Source organism: Microcaecilia unicolor, chromosome 10, assembly GCF_901765095.1.
Source record: "Microcaecilia unicolor chromosome 10, aMicUni1.1, whole genome shotgun sequence".
NCBI lineage: Eukaryota > Metazoa > Chordata > Amphibia > Gymnophiona > Siphonopidae > Microcaecilia > Microcaecilia unicolor.
The window spans coordinates 92,210,031-92,237,090 of record NC_044040.1 but is presented as its reverse complement, the minus strand read 5'-3'; the positions used below and the strand labels follow the sequence as shown (position 1 = coordinate 92,237,090).

The 27,060-nt window shown below is 47.8% G+C and overlaps 1 protein-coding gene across 2 annotated transcripts in view; it reads right to left on the bottom strand.

Annotated features, from left to right (window-relative positions):
* The window catches only part of CREB3L2 (cAMP responsive element binding protein 3 like 2), a 395,423-nt gene that overhangs the window by 142,162 nt on the left and 226,201 nt on the right, over positions 1 to 27,060 (bottom strand). For both annotated transcript variants that reach the window (XM_030215916.1, XM_030215917.1), the window contains exon 8: positions 8,191 to 8,259. In XM_030215916.1, coding sequence (XP_030071776.1) covers positions 8,191 to 8,259 — 69 coding nt within the window. The remainder of the gene's footprint in view (positions 1 to 8,190; positions 8,260 to 27,060) is intronic.

Below are 27,060 nucleotides of genomic sequence, written 5' to 3'. Positions count from 1 at the left end.
CCCCCAGGCTCACTCAAAACAACAACATTGGTCAATTGGGCCTCGCAACGGCGAGGCCATAACTGAGATTGACCTAAAAAATTTACCAACTAACTGAGAGTGTAGCCTGGAACAGAACAAACAGGGCCCTCGGGGGGTGGAGTTGGATCCTAAAGCCCAAACAGGTTCTGAAGAACTGACTGCCCGAACCGACTGTCGCGTCGGGTATCCTGCTGCAGGCAGTAATGGGATGTGAATGTGTGGACAGAAGCCCACGTCGCAGCTTTGCAAATTTCTTCAATGGAGGCTGACTTCAAGTGGGCTACCGACGCAGCCATGGCTCTAACATTATGAGCCGTGACATGACCCTCAAGAGCCAGCCCCGCCTGGGCGTAAGTGAAGGAAATGCAATCTGCTAGCCAATTGGATATGGTGCGTTTCCCTACAGCCACTCCCCTCCTATTGGGATCAAAAGAAACAAACAATTGGGCGGACTGTCTGTGGGGCTGTGTCCGCTCCAGGTAGAAGGCCAATGCTCTCTTGCAGTCCAATGTGTGCAGCTGACGTTCAGCAGGGCAGGAATGAGGACGGGGAAAGAATGTTGGCAAGACAATTGACTGGTTCAGATGGAACTCCGACACGACCTTTGGCAGGAACTTAGGGTGAGTGCGGAGGACTACTCTGTTGTGATGAAATTTAGTGTAAGGGGCCTGGGCTACCAGGGCCTGAAGCTCACTGACTCTACGAGCCGAAGTAACTGCCACCAAGAAAATGACCTTCCAGGTCAAGTACTTCGGATGGCATGAATCCAGTGGCTCAAAAGGAGGTTTCATCAGCTGGGTGAGAACGACATTGAGATCCCATGACACTGTAGGAGGCTTGACAGGGGGCTTTGACAAAAGCAAACCTCTCATGAAGCGAACAACTAAAGGCTGTCCTGAGATCGGCTTACCTTCCACTTGGTAATGGTATGCACTGATTGCACTAAGGTGAACTCTTACGGAGTTGGTCTTCAGACCAGACTCAGACAAGTGCAGAAGGTATTCAAGCAGGGTCTGTGTAGGACAAGAGCGAGGATCTAGGGCCTTGCTGTCACACCAGACGGCAAACCTCCTCCAATGAAAGAAGTAACTTCTCTTGGTGGAGTCTTTCCTGGAAGCAAGCAAGATGCGGGAGACACCCTCTGGCAGACCCAAAGAGGCAAAGTCTACGCCCTCAACATCCAGGCCGTGAGAGCCAGGGACTGGAGGTTGGGATGCAGAAGAGCCCCTTCGTCCTGCGTGATGAGGGTCGGAAAACACTCCAATCTCCACGGTTCTTCGGAGGATAACTCCAGAAGAAGGGGGAACCAGATCTGACGCGGCCAAAAAGGAGCAATCAGAATCATGGTGCCTCGGTCTTGCTTGAGTTTCAACAAAGTCTTCCCCACCAGAGGGATGGGAGGATAAGCATACAGGAGGCCCTCCCCCCAATCCAGGAGGAAGGCATCCGACGCCAGTCTGCCGTGGGCCTGAAGCCTGGAACAGAACTGAGGGACCTTGTGGTTCACTTGAGATGCGAAGAGATCCACCAGGGGGGTGCCCCACGCCTGGAAGATCTGTCGCACTACACGGGAATTGAGCGACCACTCGTGAGGTTGCATAATCCTGCTCAACCTGTCGGCCAGACTGTTGTTTACGCCTGCCAGATATGTGGCTTGGAGCACCATGCCTTGACGGCGAGCCCAGAGCCACATGCTGACGGCTTCCTGACACAGGGGGCGAGATCCGGTGCCCCCCTGCTTGTTGACATAGTACATGGCAACCTGATTGTCTGTCTGAATTTGGATAATTTGGTGGGACAGCCGATCTCTGAAAGCCTTCAGAGCGTTCCAGATCGCTCGCAACTCCAGAAGGTTGATCTGTAGATCGCTTTCTTGGAGGGACCACCTTCCTTGGGTGTGAAGCCCATCGACATGAGCTCCCCATCCCAGGAGAGACGCATCCGTGGTCAGCACTTTTTGTGGCTGAGGAATTTGGAAGGGACGTCCCAGAGTCAAATTGGAACAAATCGTCCACCAATACAGGGATTCGAGAAAACTCGTGGACAGGTGGATCACGTCCTCTAGACCCCCAGCGGCCTGATACCACTGGGAGGCTAGGGTCCATTGAGCAGATCTCATGTGAAGGCGGGCCATGGGAGTCACATGAACTGTGGAGGCCATGTGGCCCAGCAATCTCAACATCTGCCGAGCTGTGATCTGCTGGGACGCTCGCACCCGCGAGACGAGGGACAACAAGTTGTTGGCCCTCGCCTCTGGGAGATAGGCGCGAGCCGTCCGAGAATCCAGCAGGGCTCCGATGAATTCGAGTTTCTGCACTGGGAGAAGATGGGACTTTGGGTAATTTATCACAAACCCCAGTAGCTCCAGGAGGCGAATAGTCATCTGCATGGACTGCAGGGCTCCTGCCTCGGATGTGTTCTTCACCAGCCAATCGTCGAGATATGGGAACACGTGCACCCCCAGCCTGCGAAGCGCCGCTGCTACCACAGCTAGGCACTTTGTGAACACCCTGGGCGCAGAGGCGAGCCCAAAGGGTAGCACACAGTACTGGAAGTGGCGTGTGCCCAGCTGAAATCGCAGATACTGTCTGTGAGCTGGCAGTATCGGGATGTGTGTGTAGGCATCCTTCAAGTCCAGAGAGCATAGCCAGTCGTTCTGCTGAATCATGGGGAGAAGGGTGCCCAGGGAAAGCATCCTGAACTTTTCTTTTACGAGATATTTGTTCAGGGCCCTTAGGTCTAGGATGGGACGCATCCCCCCTGTTTTCTTTTCCACAAGGAAGTACCTGGAATAGAATCCCAGCCCTTCTTGCCCGGATGGCACGGGCTCGACCGCATTGGTGCTGAGAAGGGCGGAGAGTTCCTCTGCAAGTACCTGCTTGTGCTGGAAGCTGTAGGACTGAGCTCCCGGTGGACAATTTGGAGGTTGTGAGGCCAAATTGAGGGTGTATCCTTGCCGGACTATTTGGAGAACCCACTGATCGGAGGTTATGAGAGGCCACCTTTGGTGAAAAGCTTTCAACCTCCCTCCGACAGGCAGGTCGCCCGGCACTGACACTTGGATGTCGGCCATGCTCTGCTGGAGCCAGTCAAAAGCTCGCCCCTTGCTTTTGCTGGGGAGCCGCGGGGCCTTGCTGATTCGCACGCTGCTGACGAGAGCGAGCGCGCTGGGGCTTAGCCTGGGCCGCAGGCTGTCGGGAAGGAGGATTGTACCTACGCTTGCCAGAAGTATAGGGAACAGTCTTCCTTCCCCCGAAAAATCGTCTACCTGTAGAGGTAGAAGCTGAAGGCTGCCGGCGGGCGAACTTGTCGAATGCGGTGTCCCGCTGGTGGAGAGACTCTACCACCTGTTCGACTTTTTCGCCGAAAATGTTATCCGCACGGCAAGGCGAGTCCGCAATCCGCTGCTGGATTCTATTCTCCAGGTCGGCGGCACGCAGCCATGAGAGCCTGCGCATCACCACACCTTGAGCAGCGGCCCTGGACGCAACATCAAAAGTGTCATAAACTCCTCTGGCCAGGAATTTTCTGCACGCCTTCAGCTGCCTGACCACCTCCTGAAAAGGCTTGGCTTGCTCAGGGGGAAGAGCATCAACCAAGCCCGCCAACTGTCGCACATTGTTCCGCATGTGTATGCTCGTGTAGAGCTGGTAAGACTGGATCTTGGACACGAGCATAGAGGAATGGTAGGCCTTCCTCCCAAAGGAGTCTAAGGTTCTAGCGTCCTTGCCCGGGGGCGCCGAAGCATGTTCCCTAGAACTCTTAGCCTTCTTTAGGGCCAAATCCACAACTCCAGAGTCATGAGGCAACTGAGTGCGCATCAGCTCTGGGTCCCCATGGATCCGGTACTGGGACTCGATCTTCTTGGGAATGTGGGGATTAGTTAATGGCTTGGTCCAGTTCGCAAGCAATGTCTTCTTCAGGACATGGTGCAAGGGAACAGTGGACGCTTCCTTAGGTGGAGAAGGATAGTCCAGGAGCTCAAACATTTCAGCCCTGGGCTCGTCCTCCACAACCACCGGGAAGGGGATGGCCGTAGACATCTCCCGGACAAAGGAGGCAAAAGACAGACTCTCGGGAGGAGAAAGCTGTCTCTCAGGAGAGGGAGTGGGATCAGACGGAAGACCCGCAGACTCCTCGTCAGAGAAATATCTGGGATCTTCCTCTTCCTCCCACGAGGCCTCACCCTCGGTGTCAGACACAAGCTCATGGACCTGTGTCTGCAACCTCGCCCTGCTCGACTCCGTGGAACCCCGTCCACGATGGGGGCGTCGAGAGGTAGACTCCCTCGCCCGCATCGGCGAAGCTCCCTCCGCCGACGTAGTCGGGGAGCCTTCCTGGGAGGTGGCCGCGGTCGGCACCGCACGCGGTACCGACGTCGGGGACCTCAACCTGGGCGATGGGCCAGCCGGCGCCACGCTCGACGGTACCGGTGGCGCAAGCACCGCCGGTACCGGAGGGGTAGGGCGCAACAGCTCTCCCAGAATCTCTGGGAGAACGGCCCGGAGGCTCTCGTTTAGAGTGGCTGCAGAGAAAGGCTGAGAGGTCGATGCAGGCGTCGACGTCAGTACCTGTTCCGGGCGTGGAGGCTGTTCCGGGCTGTCCAGAGCGGAGCGCATCGACACCTCCTGAACAGAGGGTGAGCGGTCCTCTCGGTGCCGATGCCTGCTGGGTGCCGACTCCCTCGGCGACCCAGAGCTCTCGGTGCCGACACGGGGAGGAGACCGGTGTCGATGCTTCTTCGATTTCTTCCGAAGCATGTCACCGGAGCTCCCCGGCACCGACGAGGAGGACGTCGAATCCATCCGTCGCTTCCTCGGGGCCGAGACTGAAGAAGGTCGATCTCGGGGGGGCTGTACCGCAGGAGCCCTCAGGGTAGGAGGAGACCCACCCGAGGGCTCACCGCCACCAGCAGGGGAATGGACAGCCCTCACCTGCACTCCACCCGATGCACCACCGTCCGACGACATCAGCAGACGAGGTCCTGGTACCACCGACGTCGATGCAGCTATCCGATGTCTCGGCGCCGATGCAGAGGCCCGATGCCTCGATGCACTCGATGCAGGGGCGGCCGAGGAAGATGGTCTGGACGCTGACGACATCGATGCACTCGAAGATCCCGGTGCCGATGCCGACGAAGAGCCCGAGAACAACACGTTCCACTGGGCTAGTCTCGCTACCTGAGTCCGCCTTTGAAGCAGGGAACACAGACTGCAGTTCTGAGGGCGGTGCTCGGCCCCCAGACACTGAAGACACGACGAGTGTCGATCAGTGAGCGAGATAACCCGGGCGCACTGGGTGCACTTCTTGAAGCCGCTGGAAGGCTTCGATGTCATGGGCGGAAAAATCACGCCGGCGAAATCAAAAGCCGAAATGGCGAAATTTGAAGCACCAAATTTAGAGGGAGAAAAAATCTCGACCGAGGCCGAAAAGAGGCCTAGCTTTCCCGAAGGAAAAAAACACGCTCAAAACAAATTGGACGCGCGAGGTCGACTTTCCGGGGCTCGACACGGCGAAAACACGACCGTACCGAGTGCGGACAAAAGAAGACTGGCCGGCTCGAGCCGGTTTCGGGCGGGAAGACGGCCGCGCATGCGCGGTGCGCGCGGGCGCGCGAGGGCTAGCAAAGGACTTTGCTAGTGAAGTTTCCGATTGGAGGGGCTGCCGTGGACGTCACCCATCAGTGAGAACAAGCAGCCTGCTTGTCCTCGGAGAACCACCTTTACAACATTTCAAAGCTGCTAGCCTAAGTCCTTCGGCAATGTCTCTTTTCAAGTATTCCCCTCCTCCTCTGGCCCAGCATTCTCCATGGAGAGTCTGTTGTTTCGCCGATCGCCTCGCGATTGAGACCAACCGCTGTTCCTCTTTGAGACCCCCTCCATGCTTGACTTCGGGATCGGTGTCTGTACCTTAGGTAAATCTGTGCAGCCCATTACCGCCAAAATTTTCCACGCTCCATCCAGCTGCTGTAGTTTCTGGGATTTACTGCCAACAGTCACCAGTATCCCTTTCGGGTAAACCCACCGATAGAGTAATCTCATTTTTTGCAGGTAAAGCGTAATTTCCTTATATTCCCTCCGGTTTTGCAAGGTGCTCCTCGCCTACTCTTGAATGACCTGTATCTTTGCGCTCCTCCAAGTAATCTCGCCCAGTGCTCGAGCTTTCCGCCAAACAGACTCTTTGACCTGGAACTCGTGAAAACATACAATTATGTCCCTGGGGTTTTCCCCTCGCTGCGGTCCCAGACTTCGATATGCTCTATCGATCTTTATTCTGGTCTGTTCCTGCGACTCTTGTGTCTCCAACCCTTGGCGAAGAATAAATTCATTAAGTTCTTGTGCCGTTTGCTTTGCATCCTTATACTGCTCTTCCTCTGGGATGCCTTTGAATCGCAGGTTACATCGCCTGGATCGATTCTCAAGATCTTCGACCTGCTGTTTCAAGTCTACCCTCAGTTGCCTTTCCTTAGTAATATTCTTGTGCAGTCCCTGCAGCTCTTCTGCCATGGTCTCGACTCTCTCCTCCGTTTCAGTCACTCTATTTCCAATATCTTTCACTTCTTCCCGAAGTTCAGTGACTGTTGCTTGTATACTCTTTCTGGTATTTATCATTTCAGATTTGAGCTCCTTGAACCAGAGTACTATTTCGCTCTTTCCGATAGCTTCTTCTCTTGCGCTCTGCTCCTCGGGATCATTTTCTGATTCCGTGTCTTCCGGCGCCATTTTGGCTCCTCGTGAGGACAGTGCCGGGCACATTCTGCTCGCTTTTACTGCCGGTTCCACCGCAAATTTATATTTCGCTAGCTTTTTTCTTGCTGCCATAATCATTAGTGATGTAATCCTTTTAGTAGAGAGAATGGCTCACACTATTTCCATGAGTTCACCCCTTATTTCTCTTGTGCTCCCGCGGAGCTTCACAATTATGCGCCATCCAACAGCAGTGACATCACTTCCTCCGCTCTTTTTTGAGATTTGACGACCAAAACTGAACGCAATACTCAAGATGAGGCAGCACCATGGAAAATACAGAGGAATTAAAGTATTCCCGGTCTTATTTACTATCCCTTTTCTAATAATTCTTAGCATCCTGTTTGCTTTTTTGGCCACCACCGCACACTGGACAGAAAATTTCAGCGTATTTTCTAGGACTCCTCCTAGATCTTTTTCTTGGGTGGGGACCCCAAGGTGGACCCTAGCATCAGGTAACTATGAATCGGATTATTCTTTTCAATGTGCATCATTTTGCATTTGTCCACATTAAATTTAATCTGCCATTTGGATGCCTAGTCTTCTAGTTTCCTAAGGCCTTCCTGCAATTTTTCACAGTCCGCATGTGTTTAACAACCTTGAATAGTTTTGTGTTATCTGCAAATTTAATCACCTCATTTGTCATTCCAATTTCCAGATCATTTATATGTTAAATGCACCAGTCCCAGTACAGATCCCTGCAGCATTCCACTAACTAACCTCCTCCATTGAGAGAAATGACCATTTAACCCTACATTCTGTTTTCTGTCCAATAACCCAGTGGTTCCCAAACCTCATCTTGGAGGAACCTCAGCCAGTCAGGTTTTCAGGATACCACAATGAATATTCATTTGAGAGATTTGCATGCAATGGAGGCGGTCAAACCACTTTTACCCGAAGGTATACATAATGACATTTTTGGTACCACTATATATATATATCTTTGGGTAAAAGTGGTTTGACCACGGTCTTGGTTTAGAAGATTTTACCACCCACATATGCAACAACAGATTCCTGATGCAGGCAGAAACGCCGAAAAACAGCACCGTGTCAAGTCGAGTAGAGTTGAACTAAGACAAGCCCTTGTGATTACTGATCCATAATAAAGGACTTTCTTTATCGTCAACCTGTGTTGAAAGTTCCATCAGATCCCCTACTCCTTGTTTTCTTTCTGTGACTTTTTGTAGTGGTGTTCCTGTTCCTCCACCTTGTGTGGTTTGTTTGATTATAAACCTCTGCCATTTTGACACAACACTAACACTTAACATCACATTTATTAAAAGAAACAGGTACTGAGAAATGTAAAAACCAAGTGAAGAGAGATTTCTGGAGATCCTTACTGTGAAACTTTCTCTCCCTGGGACAGTAGAAATTTTAGAAAGACTCAGGTAATGATTTTGAAATCTTGTCCCAAACCTCTCACCTGTTCGAATTCTCCAGGATTTCCACTTTCTTCCGCAGCTCACCATTTTCATTTGAACAAGAATCAACTCTGCAGAAGAATGAAAGAAAAAAGGGAGTTAATACCAGACAAATGCTATTTACACTGCCACTAATGAGTTTTCCTAGACCTGAAATGTTAAGTTGATCCATATGAAAATTCAATTGCTGATAATTCTCTAACTGTTCACAGTTTCAATTTATTGGATCAGGAGAAACATACAAACATAGAAAAATGTAGGCAGATAAAGACCATATAGCCTAACCAGTCTACCCATCCATGCCATTTACTCTCCCTATCACTCCTTTAGAGATCCTATGTACTTCTCCCTAAGCTCTCTTGAACTCAGATACTGTTTTCCTCTCCACGACTTCCACCGGGAGGCCATTTCATGAATTCACCACCCTTTCCGTGAAGAAGTATTTCCTCAGGTTACTTCTGAGTCTATCCCCTTTCCCCTTCATTCTTTGTCCCCTCGTTCCAGAGTTTCCTTTCAATTGAAACGGACTCGCCTCCTGTGCCACAAATGGTATTCAAAGCTGACGAGTCAGAGAAACTCAATCAAACCTCTGTAAACAAAGAAGATGTAATAGGGCAATTTGAAAAACTGAAGAGTCGCAAATAACCAGGACTGGATGGTATTCATCCCAGAGCAGTGATAATATTGATAAATGAACTTGCAGAACTAGTGAGGTAATTAAATTTGCTGACGACACAAAGTTATTCAAAGTTGTTGAATCGCAAGACGATTAGGAAAAATTACGAGACTGGGCGCCTAAATAGCAGATGATGTTTAATGTGAGCAAGTGCAAAGTGATGCATGTGGGAAAGAGGAACCCAAATTATAGCTACGTCATGCGAGGTTCCATGTTAGGAGTCATTGACCAAGAAAGGGATCTCGGTGTCATTGTTAATGATACTTTGAAACCTTCTGCTCAGTGTGCTGCGGCGGCTAAGAAAACAAATAGAATGTTAGGTATTATTAGGAAAGGAATGAAAAACAAAAATGAAGACGTTATAATGCTTTTGTTATTGCTCCATGGTGCAACCACACCTCGAATATTGTGTTCAATTCTGGGCACCGCATCTCAAAAAAAGATATAGTGGAATTAGAAAAGATGCAGAGACGGGCGACAAAAATGATAAAGGGGATGGGACGACTTCCCTATGAGGAAAGGCTAAAGCGGCTAGGGCTCTTCAGCTTGGAGATATGATACAGGTGTATAAAATAATGAATGGCCACTGTTGGAAACAGGATGCTGGGCTTGATGGACCTTTGCTCTGTCCCAGTATGGCAATATTTATGTACATATATTGTTAGTAATATTTATTAGGATTTACTGCCTTTTTGAAGGAATTCACTCAAGGCGGTGTACAGCAAGAAAATGAAGATACATACCTGTAGCAGGTATTCTCCGAGGACAAGCAGACTGCTTGTTCTCACGACTGGGGTATCCCAAGCCCCCAGACTCACTCAAAACAACAAAGAAAGGTCAATTGGGCCTCGCAATGGTGAGGACATAACAATCTAATGCATTTTTTTGAGGGGGTAAGCAAACATGTGGACAATGGGGAGCCGGTTGATATTGTATATCTGGATTTTCAGAAGGCGTTTGACAAAGTGCCGCACGAAAGACTCCTGAAGAAATTGCAGAGTCATGGAATCGGAGGTAGGGTATTATTATGGATTAAGAACTGGTTGAAAGATAGGAAGCAGAGAGTAGGATTGCGTGGCCAGTATTCTCAGTGGAGGAGGGTAGTTAGTGGGGTCCCGCAGGGGTCTGTGCTGGGTCCGTTGCTTTTTAATGTATTTATAAATGACCTAGAGATGGGAATAACTAGTGAGGTAATTAAATTCGCCGATGACACAAAATTATTCAGGGTCATCAAGTCGCAGGAGGAATGTGAACGATTACAGGAGGACCTTGCGAGACTGGGAGAATGGGCGTGCAAGTGGCAGATGAAGTTCAATGTTGACAAGTGCAAAGTGATGCATGTGGGTAAGAAGAACCCGAATTATAGCTACGTCTTGCAAGGTTCCGCGTTAGGAGTTACGGATCAAGAAAGGGATCTGGGTGTCGTCGTCGATGATACGCTGAAACCTTCTGTTCAGTGTGCTGCTGCGGCTAGGAAAGCGAATAGAATGTTGGGTGTTATTAGGAAGGGTATGGAGTCCAGGTGTGCGGATGTTATAATGCCGTTGTATCGCTCCATGGTGCGACCGCACCTGGAGTATTGTGTTCAGTACTGGTCTCCGTATCTCAAAAAAGATATAGTAGAATTGGAAAAGGTACAGCGAAGGGCGACGAAAATGATAGTGGGGATGGGACGACTTTCCTATGAAGAGAGGCTGAGAAGGCTAGGGCTTTTCAGCTTGGAGAAGAGACGGCTGAGGGGAGATATGATAGAAGTGTATAAAATAATGAGTGGAATGGATCGGGTGGATGTGAAGCGACTGTTCACGCTATCCAAAAATACTAGGACTAGAGGGCATGAGTTGAAGCTACAGTGTGGTAAATTTAAAACGAATCGGAGAAAATTTTTCTTCACCCAACGTGTAATTAGACTCTGGAATTCGTTGCCGGAGAACGTGGTACGGGCGGTTAGCTTGACGGAGTTTAAAAAGGGGTTAGATAGATTCCTAAAGGACAAGTCCATAGACCGCTATTAAATGGACTTGGAAAAATTCCGCATTTTTAGGTATAACTTGTCTGGAATGTTTTTACGTTTGGGGAGCGTGCCAGGTGCCCTTGACCTGGATTGGCCACTGTCGGTGACAGGATGCTGGGCTAGATGGACTTTTGGTCTTTCCCAGTATGGCACTACTTATGTACTTATGTACGAAGAAACATCTGACAGTGCAGCCTGGAACAGACCAAAAATGGGCCTAGGGGGGGTGGAGTTGAATTCTAAACCCCAAACAGATTCTGCAGCACCGACTGCCCAAACCAACCTGTTGTGTCAGGTATCCTACTGAAGGCAGTAATGAGATGTGAACGTGTGGATCGAAGACCACGTCGCAGCCTTGCAAATCTCTTCTATAGTGGCTGACTTCAAGTGAGCCACTTACACCGCCATGGCTCGAACACTATGAGCCGTGACATGACCCTCAAGAGTCAGCCCAGCCTGGGCATAAGTGAAGGAAATGCAATCTGCAAGCCAACTGGAAATGGTGCATTTCCCAACAGCAACTCCCTTTGGGCGGACTGTCTGAAGGGGCTTGTCTGCTCCACATAGAAGGCCAATGCTCTCTTGCAGTCCAATGTATGCAACTGACGTTCAGCAGGGCGGGTATGAGGACGGGGGAAAAAATGCTGGCAAGACAATTGACTGGTTCAGATGGAACTCCGACACCACCTTCAACAAGAACTTAGGGTACGTGCAGAGGACTACTCTGATATGATGAAATTTAGTATAGGGAGCATGGGCTACCAAGGCTTGAAGCTCACTGACTCTACGAGCTGAAGTAACAACCACCAAGAAAATGACCTTCCAGGTCAAATACTTCAGATGGCAGGAATCCAGTGGCTCAAAAGGAGGTTTCATCAGCTGGGTGAGGACGACATTGAGATCCCATGACACTGGTGGAGGTTTGACAGGGGGCTTTGACAAAAGCAAACCTCTCATGAAGCGAACAACTAAAGGCTGTCCAGAGATAGGCTTACCCTCTACACGATAATGAAAATCACTAATTGCACTAAGATAAACTCTTACAGAGTTGGTCTTGAGACCAGACTCCGATAAGTGTAGAAGGTATTCAAGCAGGATCTGTGTAGGACAAGAGCGAGGATCTAGGGCCTTGCTACCACACCAGACCTCCTCCATTTGAAAAAGTAACTCCTCTTCGTGGAATCTTTCCTGGAAGCAAGACTCGGGAGACAACCTCAGAAAGACCCAAGGAGGCGAAGTCTACGACCTCAACATCCAGGCCGTGAGAGCCAGAGACTAGAGGTTAGGATGCAGAAGCGCCCCCTCGTTCTGAGTGATGAGGGTTGGAAAACACTCCAAACTCCACGGTTCTTCGGAGGACAACTCCACAAGAAGAGGGAACCAAATCTGATGCGGCCAAAAGGGCGCAATCAGAATCATGGTCCCACCATCTTGCAAAGTCTTCCCCACCAGAGGTATCGGAGGATACACATACAGAAGGCCCTTCCTCCAATACAGGAGAAAGGCATCCGATGCTAGTCTGCCGTGGGCCTGAATTCTGGAACAGAACTGAGGGACCTTGTGATTGGACTGAGTGGCAAAAAAGATCCACCGAGGGGGTGCCCCACTCTCGGAAGATCTTGCGTACGACGCCCGAGTTGAGCAACCACTTGGGAGGTTGCATTATCCTGCTCAATCTGTCAGCCAGACTGCTGTTTACGCCTGCCAGATACGTGGATTGGAGAAGCATGCCATGCTGGCCTGCCCAAAGCCACATCTGGCCGGCTTCTCGACACAGGGGGGCGAGATCCGGTGCCCCCCTGCTTGTTGATATAGTACATGGCAACCTGTCTGTCCGAATTTGAATAATTTGATAGGTCAGCCAATCTCTGAAAGCCTTTAGAGTGTTCCAGACCGCTCACAACTCCAGGAGGTTGATTTGAAAACCTCTTTCCTGGAGGGACCAAACTCCTTGTGTGTGAAGCCCATCGACATGGGCTCCCCACCCAAGAAGAGGCATGCATCCGTTGTCAGCACTTTTTGAGGCTGAGGAATTTGTAAAGGACGTCCCAAGACCAAATTGGATCGAATCGTCCACCATTGCAGGGAATTGTGAAAAGCGGTGGACAGCTGGATCGCATCCTCTAGATCCCCTGTGGCTTGATATCACTGAGAAGCTAGGATCCATTGAGCCGATCTCATCTGAAGAAGAGCCATGGGAGTCACATGAACTGTGGAGGCCATATGGCCTAGAAGTCTGCCGAGCTGTGATCTGCTGAGACACTCCGGCCATGAAGACAAGAGACAGAAGATTGTCTGCCCTAGCCTCTGGGAGATAGGAATGAGCCGTCTGTGAGTCCAGCAGAGCTCCTATAAATTCTAGTTTCTGAACTGGAAGGAGATGAGATTTTGGGTAATTGATGACAAATCCGAGTAGCTACAGGAGTTGAATAGTCATCTGCATAAACTGTAGAGCTCCTGCCTCCGAGGTGTTCTTTACCAGCCAACTGTCGAGGTAAGGAAACACGTGCACTCCCAGTCTGCATAGCGATGCTGCAATCACTGCCAGGCATTCTGTAAACACCCTGGGCGCAGAGGCGAACCCAAAGGGCAGCACACAATACTGGAAGTGTCAAGTTCCCATACAAAATCGAAGATACTTCTTGTGAGCTGGAAGTATCGGGATGTGTGTATAAGCATCCTTTAAGTCCAGAGAGCATAGCCAATCTTTTTTCTGAATCATGGGAAGAAGGGTGCCTAGGGAAACCATCCTGAATTTTTCTCGGACTAGATATTTGTTCAGGGCCCTTAGGTCTAGGATGGGACGCATCCCCCCCCCCCCCCCCCCCCGTTTTCTTTTGCACAAGGAAGTACCAGGAATAGAATCCCAGCCCTTCTAGCCCTGGTGGAACAGGCTCGACTGCATTGGCGCTGAGAAGGGCGGAGAGTTCCTCTGCAAGTACCTGCCTGTGCTGGAAGCTGAAAGACTGAGCTCCCGGTGGGCAATTTGGAGGTGTGGAGATCAAATTGAGGGAGTACCCTGACCGGACTAATTGAAGAACCCACCGGTCGGAGGTTACTAGAGGCCACCTTTGGTGAAAATATTTTAACCTCCCCCCGACCGGAAGATCGTCCGGCACAGGTACTTTTATGTTTCAACATTTTTATTGATGACACTTCAAAACAGAACTAACAGTCCACATCCTGATTATACAGAAATTCAATCTGGGTCAAATAAACAAGTGAAACAGTATGCTACCAAGCACAGGTACTTTTATGGCGGCTATGCTCGGCTGGAGCCAGTCAAAAGCCCGTCCCTTGATTTTGCTGGGGAGCTGCAGGGGCCTGTCTGGGCGCACACTGTTGACGCGAACGAGCACGCTGGGGCTGAGCCTGGAAAGGCTGTCGAGAAGGTGGATTGTACCTACGCTTATTGTAAGCATAGGGAGCAGTCCTCCTTCCCCTGAAAAACCTTCTACCTGTTGAGGTAGATGCTGAAGGTGTCCAGTGGGAGAGTTTGTCGAGGGCGGTTTCCCGCTGGTGGAGCTGCTGTACTACCTGCTAGACTTTCTTGCCAAAAATATTATCCCCCCGGCAAGGAAGATCCGCATGCCGCTGCTGGGTTCGATTGTCCAGGTCAGAGGCACGCAGCCATGAGAGTCTGCGCATCACTATACCTTGAGCAGCGGCTCTGGATGCAACATCAAAAGTGTCGTAAGCACCCCTGGACAGGAATTTGCGACACACCTTCAGCTGCCTGACCACCTCCTGAAAAGGTCTGGTGAGCTCCACATGGAGCTTATCCATCAAGTCCGCCAGTTGCTTCACATTGTTCCGCATGTGAATGCTCATGTAGAGCTGGTAAGACTGAATTTTGGACACGAGCATAGAGGACTGATAGGCCTTCCTCCCAAAAGAGTCCAGAGTTCTAGATTCTCGTCCCGGGGGCGCCGAGGCAAAATCTCTAAAACTCTTGGCTCTCTTGAGAGCAGAATCCACAACCATAGAGTCGTGAGGTAACTGCGTCCTCATCAACTCAGGTTCTCCGTGAACCCGATATTGGGACTCAGCTTTCTTGGGGATGGTGGGATTAGATAGTGGTTTCATCCAGTTCCTTAGCAATATCTCCTTAAGGCCATTATGCAGAGGGACAGTGAATGACTCCTTAGGTGGCGAAGGATAGTCAAGGACCTCGAGCATCTCAGTCCTGGGCTCATCCACAGAGACCGCAGGGAAGGGAATGCCCACAGACATTTCCCGGACAAATGAAGAGAAAGCAAGACTCTCCAGGAGAGAAAGCTTTCTTTCTGGGGAAGGAGTAGGATCAGAGGGAAGACCACAAGACTCCTCAGAAGAGAAATACCTGGGATCCTCCTCTACTTCCCTCGAGGCATCCTCCTTAGTATCGGACAAGAGTTCTCTGACTGCAGTCCGAAACCGGGCCCGTCTCGACGCCGAGGAACCACGTCCTCAATGACTATGTCGAGAAGTCGACTCCCGTGTCGGCGGCGATGAAGCTCCCTCCAGCAATGTCAGCGGGGAGTCGACCTGGGTGGCAGCCGATGCCGATGCCGCAAGCGGTACTGGCGTCTGAGACCGCACCACAGGCACAGAGCCAGCCGCCGCTTCCATCAATGGTACCTTACCGTAACAGACTGACGCAGCAGGCTTTCCAGAAGACCTGGGAGAATGGCTCTGAGGCGCTCGTCCAGAGTCTCTGCCGGAAAAGGCTGTGGGGCCAGTGCAGGAGCCGAAGGCAGAATCTGCAAGGGATGAGGAGGCGGTACCAGGCTGTCCGAAGACCGACACCTCTTGAATGGAGGGCGAGCGGTCCTACTGGCGTTGACGCTTCACGGGTGCCGAATCCTTTGACGCCCCAGAGCTCCCAGTACCATGTCTGGATGGAGACCGATGGCGATGCTTCTTAGCCTTCGCTCGAGGCACAGCATCGATACTTCTCGGTACTGACGTGGAATCCACACGCCTACTCGGGGTCGGGTCCGAAAGAGGTCGGTCCCAGTGGGCCTGCACAGCAGTAGTCTTCGAGACAGGTGGAGACCCACTCGACGGCTCACTGCTCCCAGCATGTGGTGGTCTCCAGACAGCCATTACCTGCGCTCCCGATGTTGATGCCATCTCCAGTGCCGACATCGACACTGCCGGTGTCGAAGAACCGGGCAAAGCTCAAAACAGAGGGTCCCGCTGAGCTAATCTCGACACCTATGTCCACTTTTTAAGGCTAAGACACAACTTACACGCGTCTGGGCGATGGTCGGGCCCAAGGCACTGGATACACCACAAGTGGGGATCGGTACCTGAGATTGCCCGGTTGCATCGACCGCACTTCTTGAAGCCGCTGGGAATCCTCGATGTCATGGACGGAAAAATAGCAGTGGCAAAGTCAAAGTTCTCGATGGTGCCAAAAGAAGAGCACAAAAAAGGAGAAACGCGTATGTACAGCCTAAAAAAAAAAAAAAGGGGGAAGTATACCACCCCCCCCCCCCCCCCAGTCCAACCTCAGGCTCTCAACACGAACAGCGTGTCACAAAGGGTGCTTTGTGACGAACCGCCCAAAGTCTCTCCATTTCACAAATATACCACAGCTTGTTTAACCACTTTACCAAAGATGGAACATGAGGGGATTTCCAGTGAGCAGCCAGAGTAACCCTACCCGCCGACATAGCATGGCAAACTAATAAGGACTGGGATGTAGTAAGGCCAGGTGTTGTTTTTAGAAAAAAGGAAAAATTCAGGTGACCACTTTATAGGTTTAGAGAGCCAGCTCTGAAGTTTATGTTGTACTGCTTTCCAGAAAGCACGAATCTTAACACAAGACCATCACATGTAACCCATGGTACCCTGCTTCCCACACTCCCTTCAGCAAAGTGGGGAAACCATCGGGAACACATGGTGAAGGCGGGCTGGAGTCAAGTACCACCTATATAGGACTTTCACAGCATATTCTTTAAAAGGAACTGAAATAGAAATCCTTGATAGAACATATTCCATGGAAGTCCAATCACCACCCGTCACACCCAGCTCCCGATGCCATTGTAGACAATGCTCCACGGGGGGGGGGGGGGGGGGGGCCACACCTGCCTACGCTAATTATATAGACAAGTGATCAGACCCCTCGTTCCCCTAGAGTCCTCACACAAATCCTCCAAAAGGAGTCATCTCGAATTACCTTAGCCTTTATCTCTACAGCAGAAAGAAAATGTTTCACTTGAGTATAAGCAAATATATCCTTAGGCGAAAGCATATATGTTTCAGCCAAAGTATTGAATGATATAAAGGCCTCTTCGTCAAAGAACTGACCCCAGGTCTCTAGACCCGCAGAGAACCAGTGAGAAAAAGGCCCAGGTTCAAGACCGGGTAGGAAAAGGGGGTTGTTTGTTATCGGTGTAAGCTTGGAAAAGACCAAATCAGGTCTGGCAGACTGTCCCAATAGTAAAAAGTTGTCAAAAGAGAGGGAAAAACATCCCTGCTCACTGAGTGATACCTCCGAGGAAGTCACATTGACGAACGCAAGGGACATGGGCCTACCGAGGCCTGCTCCAACCCAATCCACCGCTTCTGGGGACTCACATGAAACCGTTCAATAGCAGCCCGAGCCTGGGCAGCCCTGTAATACCAATACACATTAGGAACACCCAGTCCGCCCTGTTTCTGATCCCGAAACAGCAACATACAAGAGAGACGTGGCCGTTTATCAGACCAAATGAAGCGAAGGAGGCGATTTTGGAGACCGGAGAGGAATCCACAAGACAAACGAAGGGGAAGAACCTGGAAAAGATACATCAAAAGTGGCAACATTTCAGAGTAGCAATCCATCCAAACCAAGATATTTCAAGGGAACCCCAAGCCTCCAAATCTTTGTATAAATCCCTCAAGAGGGGAGGATAATTAGCTGAGAATAAGTCAGAAAAGTTCTTGGTAAGGAGAATCCCTAAATACTTGATACCGAGCGTTACCCATCAAACAGAAAAAGCTTGTTGTAAAGACTGCAAAATCGGACTCAAGATACCAATAGCCATGGCTTCTGATTTAGTCATACTGAGCTTAAATCCCGAAACAGAGGAATAATCCGCTAAAAGCTTAATTAAATTAGGCATGGATAGTAACGGTTTGGTTAAGGAGAGTAGGCTATCATCAGCAAACAATGCCAACTTATATTCCTGACCACCTACCAAAATGCCCGAGATATCAGGATTAGAATAAATAGCAATAGCAAGGGGCTCCATTACCAAAGCAAAGAGCATTGGTGAAAGAGGACACCCCTGGCATGTCCCCCTAGACAAAGGGAATGTAGGAAAATTGCCCCCATTAATGCGTACACACACTCTGGGAGAACTGTAAAGAGCTTGAGTTCAAACCCTAAAACCAGGCCCAAATCCCAACTGCTCCATGACACTGATCATGAATGGTCAATGGACATGATCGAATGCCTTCTCGGCATCGAGCCCCAGAAGACACAAAGGAGTTTTTGACTTTGTAGCTACATGCAGTAGATTAACCATTCGGTGAACATTATTTTTAGCTTGTCTTTGGGGAACAAACCCAACTTGATCAGGGTGGATTAGATCCGGAAGAACGTTCGTTAGTCGATTTGCTAGAACCTTGGCTATTATTTTAACATCTGAATTAAAAATAGAGATAGGATGCACTATCCATCTTGTCTTTTCTGGGTTTCAGAATTACTGCTATGCAGGCTTCCATCATAGAAGGAGGTAAAACCTCCCCTTCCCGGACCCCATTAAGAATCTCAACCAAGAGGGGAGCCAGCTCCCCTTCCCCCCCCCCCCCCCCCCCCCAAAAAAAAAAGTCCTATAAAAATCATTTGGTAAGCCATCCAAGCCAGGTGCTTTCCCAGTGGGCAAATCCTTAATAACTAACTTCATCCACGTGGATAATTCCATCTAACAGACTACGTTGCTCCTCTGTCAAAGAAGGAAGGTTCTGAGATGATAAAAAGGCCCCAATAGCCTCCGGGTGGATCGTACAGTCAGCTGCTAAAGACTGATAAAAGGACTGAAAACATTGACAAGTCAGAGAAGACTTCATCAGCACTGTGTTCTTTCCATCTCCAATCCGAAGAATAGTACGATCAAATCTTTGCTGCCTTAACTTAAGGGCCAAAGAACGACCCGGCTTGTTATGATTAAAGTAGTGAAGCTGCTGTTGCTGACCCCTAATAAAATGCAACTGATCCGAATATTGTCTAAGCGTAACTGGACAGCCTGAATCTGCCGCAGAATAGAGATCGAGCGAGAAGACTTATGAAGATCCTCCAAATGAGACAATTGAGAGATACACGCCACAACTTCCTTTCGCCTGGCCTGAGCCCTGGTGCTTGCCTGTTTTAAGAAAAAAAAACCCTCGTTACCGCCTTCAAAGCATCCCAAAAAATCCCCAGAGAAGGGCCTGAGTTCAAATTAGTATTGAGATATTCCCTGAAAAGTGTTCGATAGTTGGCTAAAATCTGATCCTCCTTCAGCAAGGAAACGTTTAAGAGTCCACCTGCTATCCTTGACTTCCTCACAAAGGATAAAAGCTGAACCCAGGACAGAGAATGATCCGAAATAGTAATAGAGCCAATACCTGAGAGGCAATTTCCCTGAATCAAGGAGATATCAAATAGCAGAGCAATACGAGAGTGGGAATAGAAAGAATAGTTCCGCTCCTTTGAGTGATGTAATCGCCAGACATTGCACACGGCTAATGTTCGGGCTAGGTCAACCAGTGCTTTCGAATGTTTGACATCAATACCCAACACTGCACCAGACCTATCCAAGGCAGGGTCGAAAGATGCATTGAAATCACCTCCTACTACCAATTTACCATAGGGATCAGATTGGACAACTTTACCAAGCCTGACAAAGAGTTCTCCATGAGAGTCATTTGGTACATAGACAGCAACCAGGGTAAAAGCTAGGTTATTCAGTAATGCCTGTAAGAGCAAAAATATACCAGCAGGATCACACTTAGATTTCAACACCTTAACCTGCAAAGAAGAGTGAAGCAAGATTGCTACCCCCCGTTTCTTAGATGCATCCGCGGCAGAGGCACAATAGACATATAGGTAATGATGATGGGACAAATATTTTTCATGCTCCCTCTTTAATAAGTATCTTGAAGAAACATAACCTGAGGTTTGTGAAACAACAGTTCCTTAAATAGCTTTTGACGCTTTTGAGGAGAGTTCAGGCCCTTGACATTATAAGTCAAGAACTTTAAATCCACAGTTGTAAAATATGTTTTTTTATACGCCTGATCAGCTGCAGTCTTTCCTAGACTCAAAACAACGAGAGAGAGAAAATGGTAATTGAGATTTACGATCTCATATTTTCCTTAATAAATTGTTTAAAAAATTTAATTAAATCTTCACTAATTCCTACCCCCCGCACTGTATAGGGGTCTAATGAAGCCAAATATTTGATATGGATACGAACTGACTTTGATATAACAATGTTATTATGGCTGTATTATACTTATCAGATTGTATCTGTTTAAGTTTATTGAAAAATTAATAAAAATGATTAAACATAAATCCACAGTTGTTTAAGGATCAACACGCAAGCATGGTAACACTAATAATATTATGCATCCAACTTCTCCGCCATAGGTAGCCAACTCTGGAATGCCTTACCAAGAGCTATTTCAACAGTCAATTACCACTTACCCTTCTGGAAGCTGCTAAAAACTTACCTCTTCAAGCAAGCCTACTCAAATGACCTGACTTAAATTAGGAGTCTATCTGCGCTACCGGATCAGACTATAAAGACAGAACCTGGAATATGCTCCCTACTTAATCCTTTCTAAATTCATCCCTCTTCCAACCCCTCACTATACATCCTTCCATAATTAACAACACGCTTTCCCACTTCCCTACCTTTACCACCGTCCTCCCTTACCCATCTTATTTACCCACATGACCACCTCTTTATACACAATATTACAATTGTTATCCATTGTATGTTACTTTGTAAACCGCATTGAACCTGCTAATAAGTGGTAAAGCGCGGGGTATAAGTGTTACAAATAAATAAACAAATAAAAACACCTAGAAACCCCATAGCCTCGAAAATGTTGGAAGGAGAGAAAGAAAGAAAAAAAAAAACCAACCCCCCCCCCCCAACACAAGGTTGCATAAAGACACTCTACCCTGCAGCGATCTACCCAAACCCCCCCACCTCCCACCAAAACGATCCCACTCCCGTCAACCACCTCTAGACAAGGATCAAGTCCCCTAACTAGGAAAGCAAGAGAAAGAACCCTCGAACCCCAAAACACTACCCAAAATCTTACCCCCACGCATCCCCACCATCGCCCATACACCCAAAATCAATGCAATTCTGACACACATGTCCAACGTTTCCGCACACACCCACTCAGCCCCATCTCCTTCCCCCCCCCCCCCCCCCCCCCCCAGTACCACCTCCTCATACATCTCATACTCAGTAATCTACCCACTGGTATACATATCCTGAATACATCTTATGCAACCGAAATTATAACCATAAGAACGTCCAGCTAAATAGCTTGATTATGCGAACAACCAGACCAAGCAATCCATTCAGGTATCAGTCGTGACCCTCCTAGACTTGCCAGGAACACGTTTCCATTGTTGGAGTTTGGCCCAGGTTGTAGTAGCTAGATCCACGGGCGGAGTATCAGTAGTCATCAAGCTTCCGCCATACAAGATCTTCCAAACCTTAGAAAGGAGTCGAATTCGGTGTAATTTCCCTCCTACCGTAAAGCAGAGAGCAAAAGGAAAAGCCCAGCGGTGCAGGATCTTGTTTTTTATTAAAATGTCCAGCGCAGGTTTCATCGCCCGTCTTCGGGACAGCGTAAGCTGGGATAGATCTTGAAACACCTTAACGTGAGCCTCATTATAGTCAATGTGTGATATCTGGCGGGCCCGCTGCAGCACCTGTTCTTTAGTGGAAAAGGCAGTGAAACAAACAACGTCCCGAGGTCTGTTATCTAATCTTTTTTCTAGGGCTCTGTGCGCCCTCTCAATAGCAATGTCCTCCGTCCCGAGCAGCTTTCCACAAAGCATCTCCTTGTTCCCCCACCTCAGGGACCCCCCGAAACGCAGATTATTCCTGTGGCCACGATTTTCTAAGTCATCCACTGTGTACTGCAGGTCCTCATAATATTCGAGCAGCTTCGAGAATCGTGAATCAGCCTCACTCAGCTTCACGTCCTGCTCGTCTGCATGCAACTCCAAGTCCTCCATGCGTCTACCCAACTCACGCAAATCAACACTCAGAACATCCATTCGTTGCAGGATTTCTTCTTTGGAAGATCTGATCTCCTCCCGAATTTCTGTTAAGCATTTGATTAATTCTTTTAAGTAGAGAGGTGTGGTAGCGCATTATCATCAAACCCGCTGACAAAGGAGGCGCAGTGGTAATTATGGACACACAAAAATACACTGAAGGGCACAGACAGCTCTCAGACAATAAATACTACAGAAAACTAATTGAGGACCCCACACAGGATTATACACAGCAGCTAAAAGACCTTATCAGAACATTTCCTAAACAAGTACAGCCACATCTGAAGAAACTCATAGCAAACCAGCCTTCTGTGGGCACATTCTACATGCTACCCAAAATCCACAAACCTGGAAACCCAGGCAGACCAATCATATCAGGTATTGACACACTCACAGAGGAACTATCTGGACTCATAAAGGGAATTCTGAAACCTCTCGTGCACAAAACAAACAGCTTCATACAAGACACCACAGACTTTCTGAATAAATTGAAAAATATCAAGCAATTACCACCAAACACCCTTCTGGTCACGATGGATGTAGAATCACTATACAGCAACATTCCCCATGCGGATGGCATAGCTGCATGTGGGAGACTCCTAAAAACATCCACACTGGACCATCAATACTCACCAGAAACTATTACAAAATTAATCAAATTTATTTTAACTCACAACTACTTCGCTTCAACAATGATATCTATCTACAAATAATGGGCACTGTGATGGGCACCAGGACAGCACCCCAATATGCCAACCTTTTCATGGCTAAGCTGGAAGAGACATTTCTGAATACATGCCAGACCAAACCTCTAAAATACTACCGGTACATTGATGACATTTTAATGATTTGGACGGAGGAGGAAGAAACTCTGAAACAATTTTACTATTCCTTCAATACATACCATCCTACAATCAGATTCAAAATTGACTACTCCCCAGAAAAAGTCAATTTTTTGGACACCATGGTCTCAATCAGCGATGACTATATACAAACACCTATATACAAGAAACCCACAGACAGATGCAGCTACCTCCACAACTCCAGCTTCCACCCTTCACATACAAAGAGATCCATTATTTACAGCCAAGCCACAAGATACCACCGTATCTGCTCTGACCTAAGGGACAGAGACAGACATCTTGAAATCCTGACTGCATCCTTCGAACGGAAAGGCTACAACCCCAAAATAATCTCCAAAAATATTGCCTCCTCCCTCAAAACACCCAGGGAAAATCTGCTACAATACAAAGAAAAAAAAGCCACAGACAGAATCCCCCTTATAGTGACATACAACCCAGAGCTGGAAAAATTAAGAAAAATCATAAAAGATCTTCAGCCTCTACTCCAAGAGGATGAATTACTGAAAGAGATATTCCCAGCCCGACCAGTGCTGGCCTTCCGACAGCCACCCAACTTAAAACACAAGCTAATCAGAAGTAAACTCCCAACACAGACTGAAAAAGAAGAGAAGGGCACACATCCCTGCAATATACCCAGCTGCAAGCTATGCCAAAAACATTCCACAGGACCCCACAGTCATTCACAAAGGAAAAATATTCAACATAAAGGAATCTTTCACATGCTCATCTTCCAACGTGGTATATATCATTCAGTGTAAAAAATGTATCGAAGGATGCTATATTGGAGAAACAGGCCAGATGCTTAAGACAAGATTTAATTTACACAGACATAACATGAAGACTGCTGGTGCCAGCCGGGTTCCTACCCCTGTGGGGCAGCACTTTACCAGACCAGTACACTGTACCAATGATTTCATAGTAAGAATCCTGAAAGGTAACTTTAAAACAATACAGGAACGTAAGACCTTTGAAGTCAGAATGATTGAATATTTTGACACCCAACAGACAGGACATAACAAAGATCTGGGTTTTCTAGCCCATTATAAACCATGAACTTGTATTTCTCTGTTTATCTCCCTCTTCCCTCACCTACCCACACCCATCCTGTTAGACTAGCAATGAAATGCTTTGATGTTCCCATGCATACCTCCTACCCACCCCCACCCTGTTAGACTGTCAATGAAATGCTTGGATGTTTCACTTATATATTCTGTCATCTTCCACATTTGCTTATTTCCGATCTGACGAAGAAGGGCAACCTTTGAAATCTAATCAAGAAATGTATTAAGTTATGTCCAATAAAAAAGGTATCTTATTTTCTTTTCCATGTTTTATTTTGTTTGATTTCTGTGCCCTGAAGAGGACAGGTACAAATCAAAGTAGGGTATACACAAAAAGTAGTCTGCTGGGCAGACTGGATGGACCGTGCAGGTCTTTTTCTGCCATCATCTACTATGTTACTATGTTAATTCTTTTGAAAGACCCCTTTTAGAGGAGGTTTTGCCAGCCTCAGTGAAGGACATAGCGGAGTCAGAATCAGAGTGAGAGGCGCGGGCCGACGACAGCACATGGAGCTGAAAGGCCTTACCAACTTGTCGGTCAGAATGACACTCGCTCTCCGAGCAGTCGACATGACAGCCAGAGGGCCAAAGATCTAACCCTCAAAACAGACACTGTGACCCGATATGGAATTTTACCCGATTCAAGGGCGGATGGTTGCTGATATTGCTGAAAAAAAGGGAAGGATGCGTCGGAGCTACAGACTTAGGCAGCCATTCAGGTCCATGACGTCACTTCCTCCTCCCCCAGCTTCTTGCTTTTAATATACTATGTGTTTTTGACTCAAACGCAATCTTTTTTTTCAAAGTTTCTCTTTGCCTTCCTTATCAGCTCTTTGCATCTGACTTGCCATTCCTTATGCTGTTTCTTATTATTTTCAGTCAGTTCCTTCCTCCATTTTCTGAAGAATAAAGGTGAGCTGGTCGATATTGTATATCTGATTTTGCAGAAGGTATTTGACAAAGTACCTCACAAAAGACTCCAGAGGAAATTGGAGTCATGGAATAGAAGGTAGTGTTCTATTACGGACTAAAAACTGATTAAAAGATAGAAAACAGAGAGTAAGGTTAAAATGGTCAGTATTCTCAAAGGAGAAGGTTAGATAGTAGGTTTCCCTAGGGGGTCTGTGCTGGGACTGCTGCTTTTTAACATATTTATAAATAGATGGGAGTAACTAGTGAGGTAATTCAATTTGCTGACGACACAAAGTTATTCAAAGTTGTTAAATCGCAAGAGGATTGTGAAAAATTAAAAGAGGACCTTACAAAACTGGGCATCCAAATGGCAGATGACTTTTAATGTGACCAAGTGCAAAGTGATGCATGTGGGAAAGAGGAGCCCGAACTATAGCTAAGTGATGCAAGGTTCGACATTAGGAGACACTGACCAGGAAACGGATCTAGGCGTCATCATTGATACGTTGAAATCTTCGTCTCAGTGTGTGGCGGCAGCAGCGGCTAAGAAAGCAAATAGAATGTGAGCAACTCTGGGCACCGCATCTCAAAAAAGATATAGTGAAATTAGAAAAGGTACACAGAAGGGTGACGAAAACGATAAAGGGGATGGGATGACTTCCCTATGAGGATAGGCTAAAGGGGCTAGGGCACTTCAGCTTGGAGAAAAGACAGCTGAGGGGAGATAGAGGTTAATAAAATAATGAATTGATTGGAACGGGTAGACGTGAATTGCTTGTTTACTCTTTCCAAAAATACTAGGACTAGGGGGCATGCAATGAAGCTAAAAAGTAGTAAATTTAAAACTAATCAGAGAAAATATTTCTTCACTCAACGTGCAATTAAACTCTGGAATTGCCACAGAATGTAGTAAAAGCGATTAGCTTAGTGGGGTTGAAAAAAGGTTTTGATAGCTTCCTAAATGAAAAGTCCATAAGCCATTATTAAAATGGACTTGGGGAAAATCTACTGCTTATTTCTAGGAAAAGCAGCATGAAATGTATTGTACTGTTTTAGGATCTTGCCAGGTACTTGTAAACTGGATTGGCCACTGTTGTAAACAGGATGCTGGGCTTGATGGACCTTCGGTCTGCACCAGTATGGCAAATACTTATGTACTCGCTAGTAAATATGTGGACACGATAGCCTCCTTAACCCAGCAAGCAATTATGGATTTGGAAGAAGCATTACCTATCTGACATCCCCAGCAAAGCACTAACAAATGATTTAACTGACAGAACTGTTGGTCACTTCCAAATAGTGCAGGAGTACACGGCTAACGTAAAGCAAATGGAAAGGCACAAAGGCTGAATGAAATAAAAGTTAGAAACCACTCTAAGAAAAGATGGGACTGTGCGCACTATCACCCCTACAGGAGAAATCCAGAGGATCTCGACAGAACAAAACCTGGAGTTCTGAAACCCTGCCTGGGCTGATACCTGTATCTCTGAATAAACTAGGCCGTCCTGGACGATAGCACCTGGAATCAATAAAATGAGAACATAAGAGTAGCCATATACTGGGTCAGACCAATGGCCCATCTAGCCCAGAATCCTGTTTCTAAACAGTTGCCAAGCCTGGTCACAAATACCTGGCAGAAACCCAAATCATGGCAACACTCCATACTACAAATCCCAGGGCAAGCAGTTGTTTCCCATGCTTGTCTCAATAACAGACTATGGACTTTTCCTCCAAGAATTTGTCCAAACCATTTTTAAACCCAGATACGTTAACCGCTGGCAAGTTCCACAGCTTAACTATTCGTTGAGTGAAAAAATATTTCCTACTATTTGTTTTAAAAGTATTTCCATGTAACTTCCTCGACTGTCCCATAGTCTTTGTAATTTTGGAATGAGTAAAAAAAAATCGATTTACACCACTCAGGATTTTATAGACCTCAATCATATCTCCCCTCATTCATCTCTTTTCCAAACTGAACAGCCCTAACCTCTTTAGCCTTTCCTCATGAGGGGCGTTCCATCCCCTATATCATTTTGGTCGCTCTTCTTTGAACCTTTTCTAATTCCGCTATATCTTTTTTGAG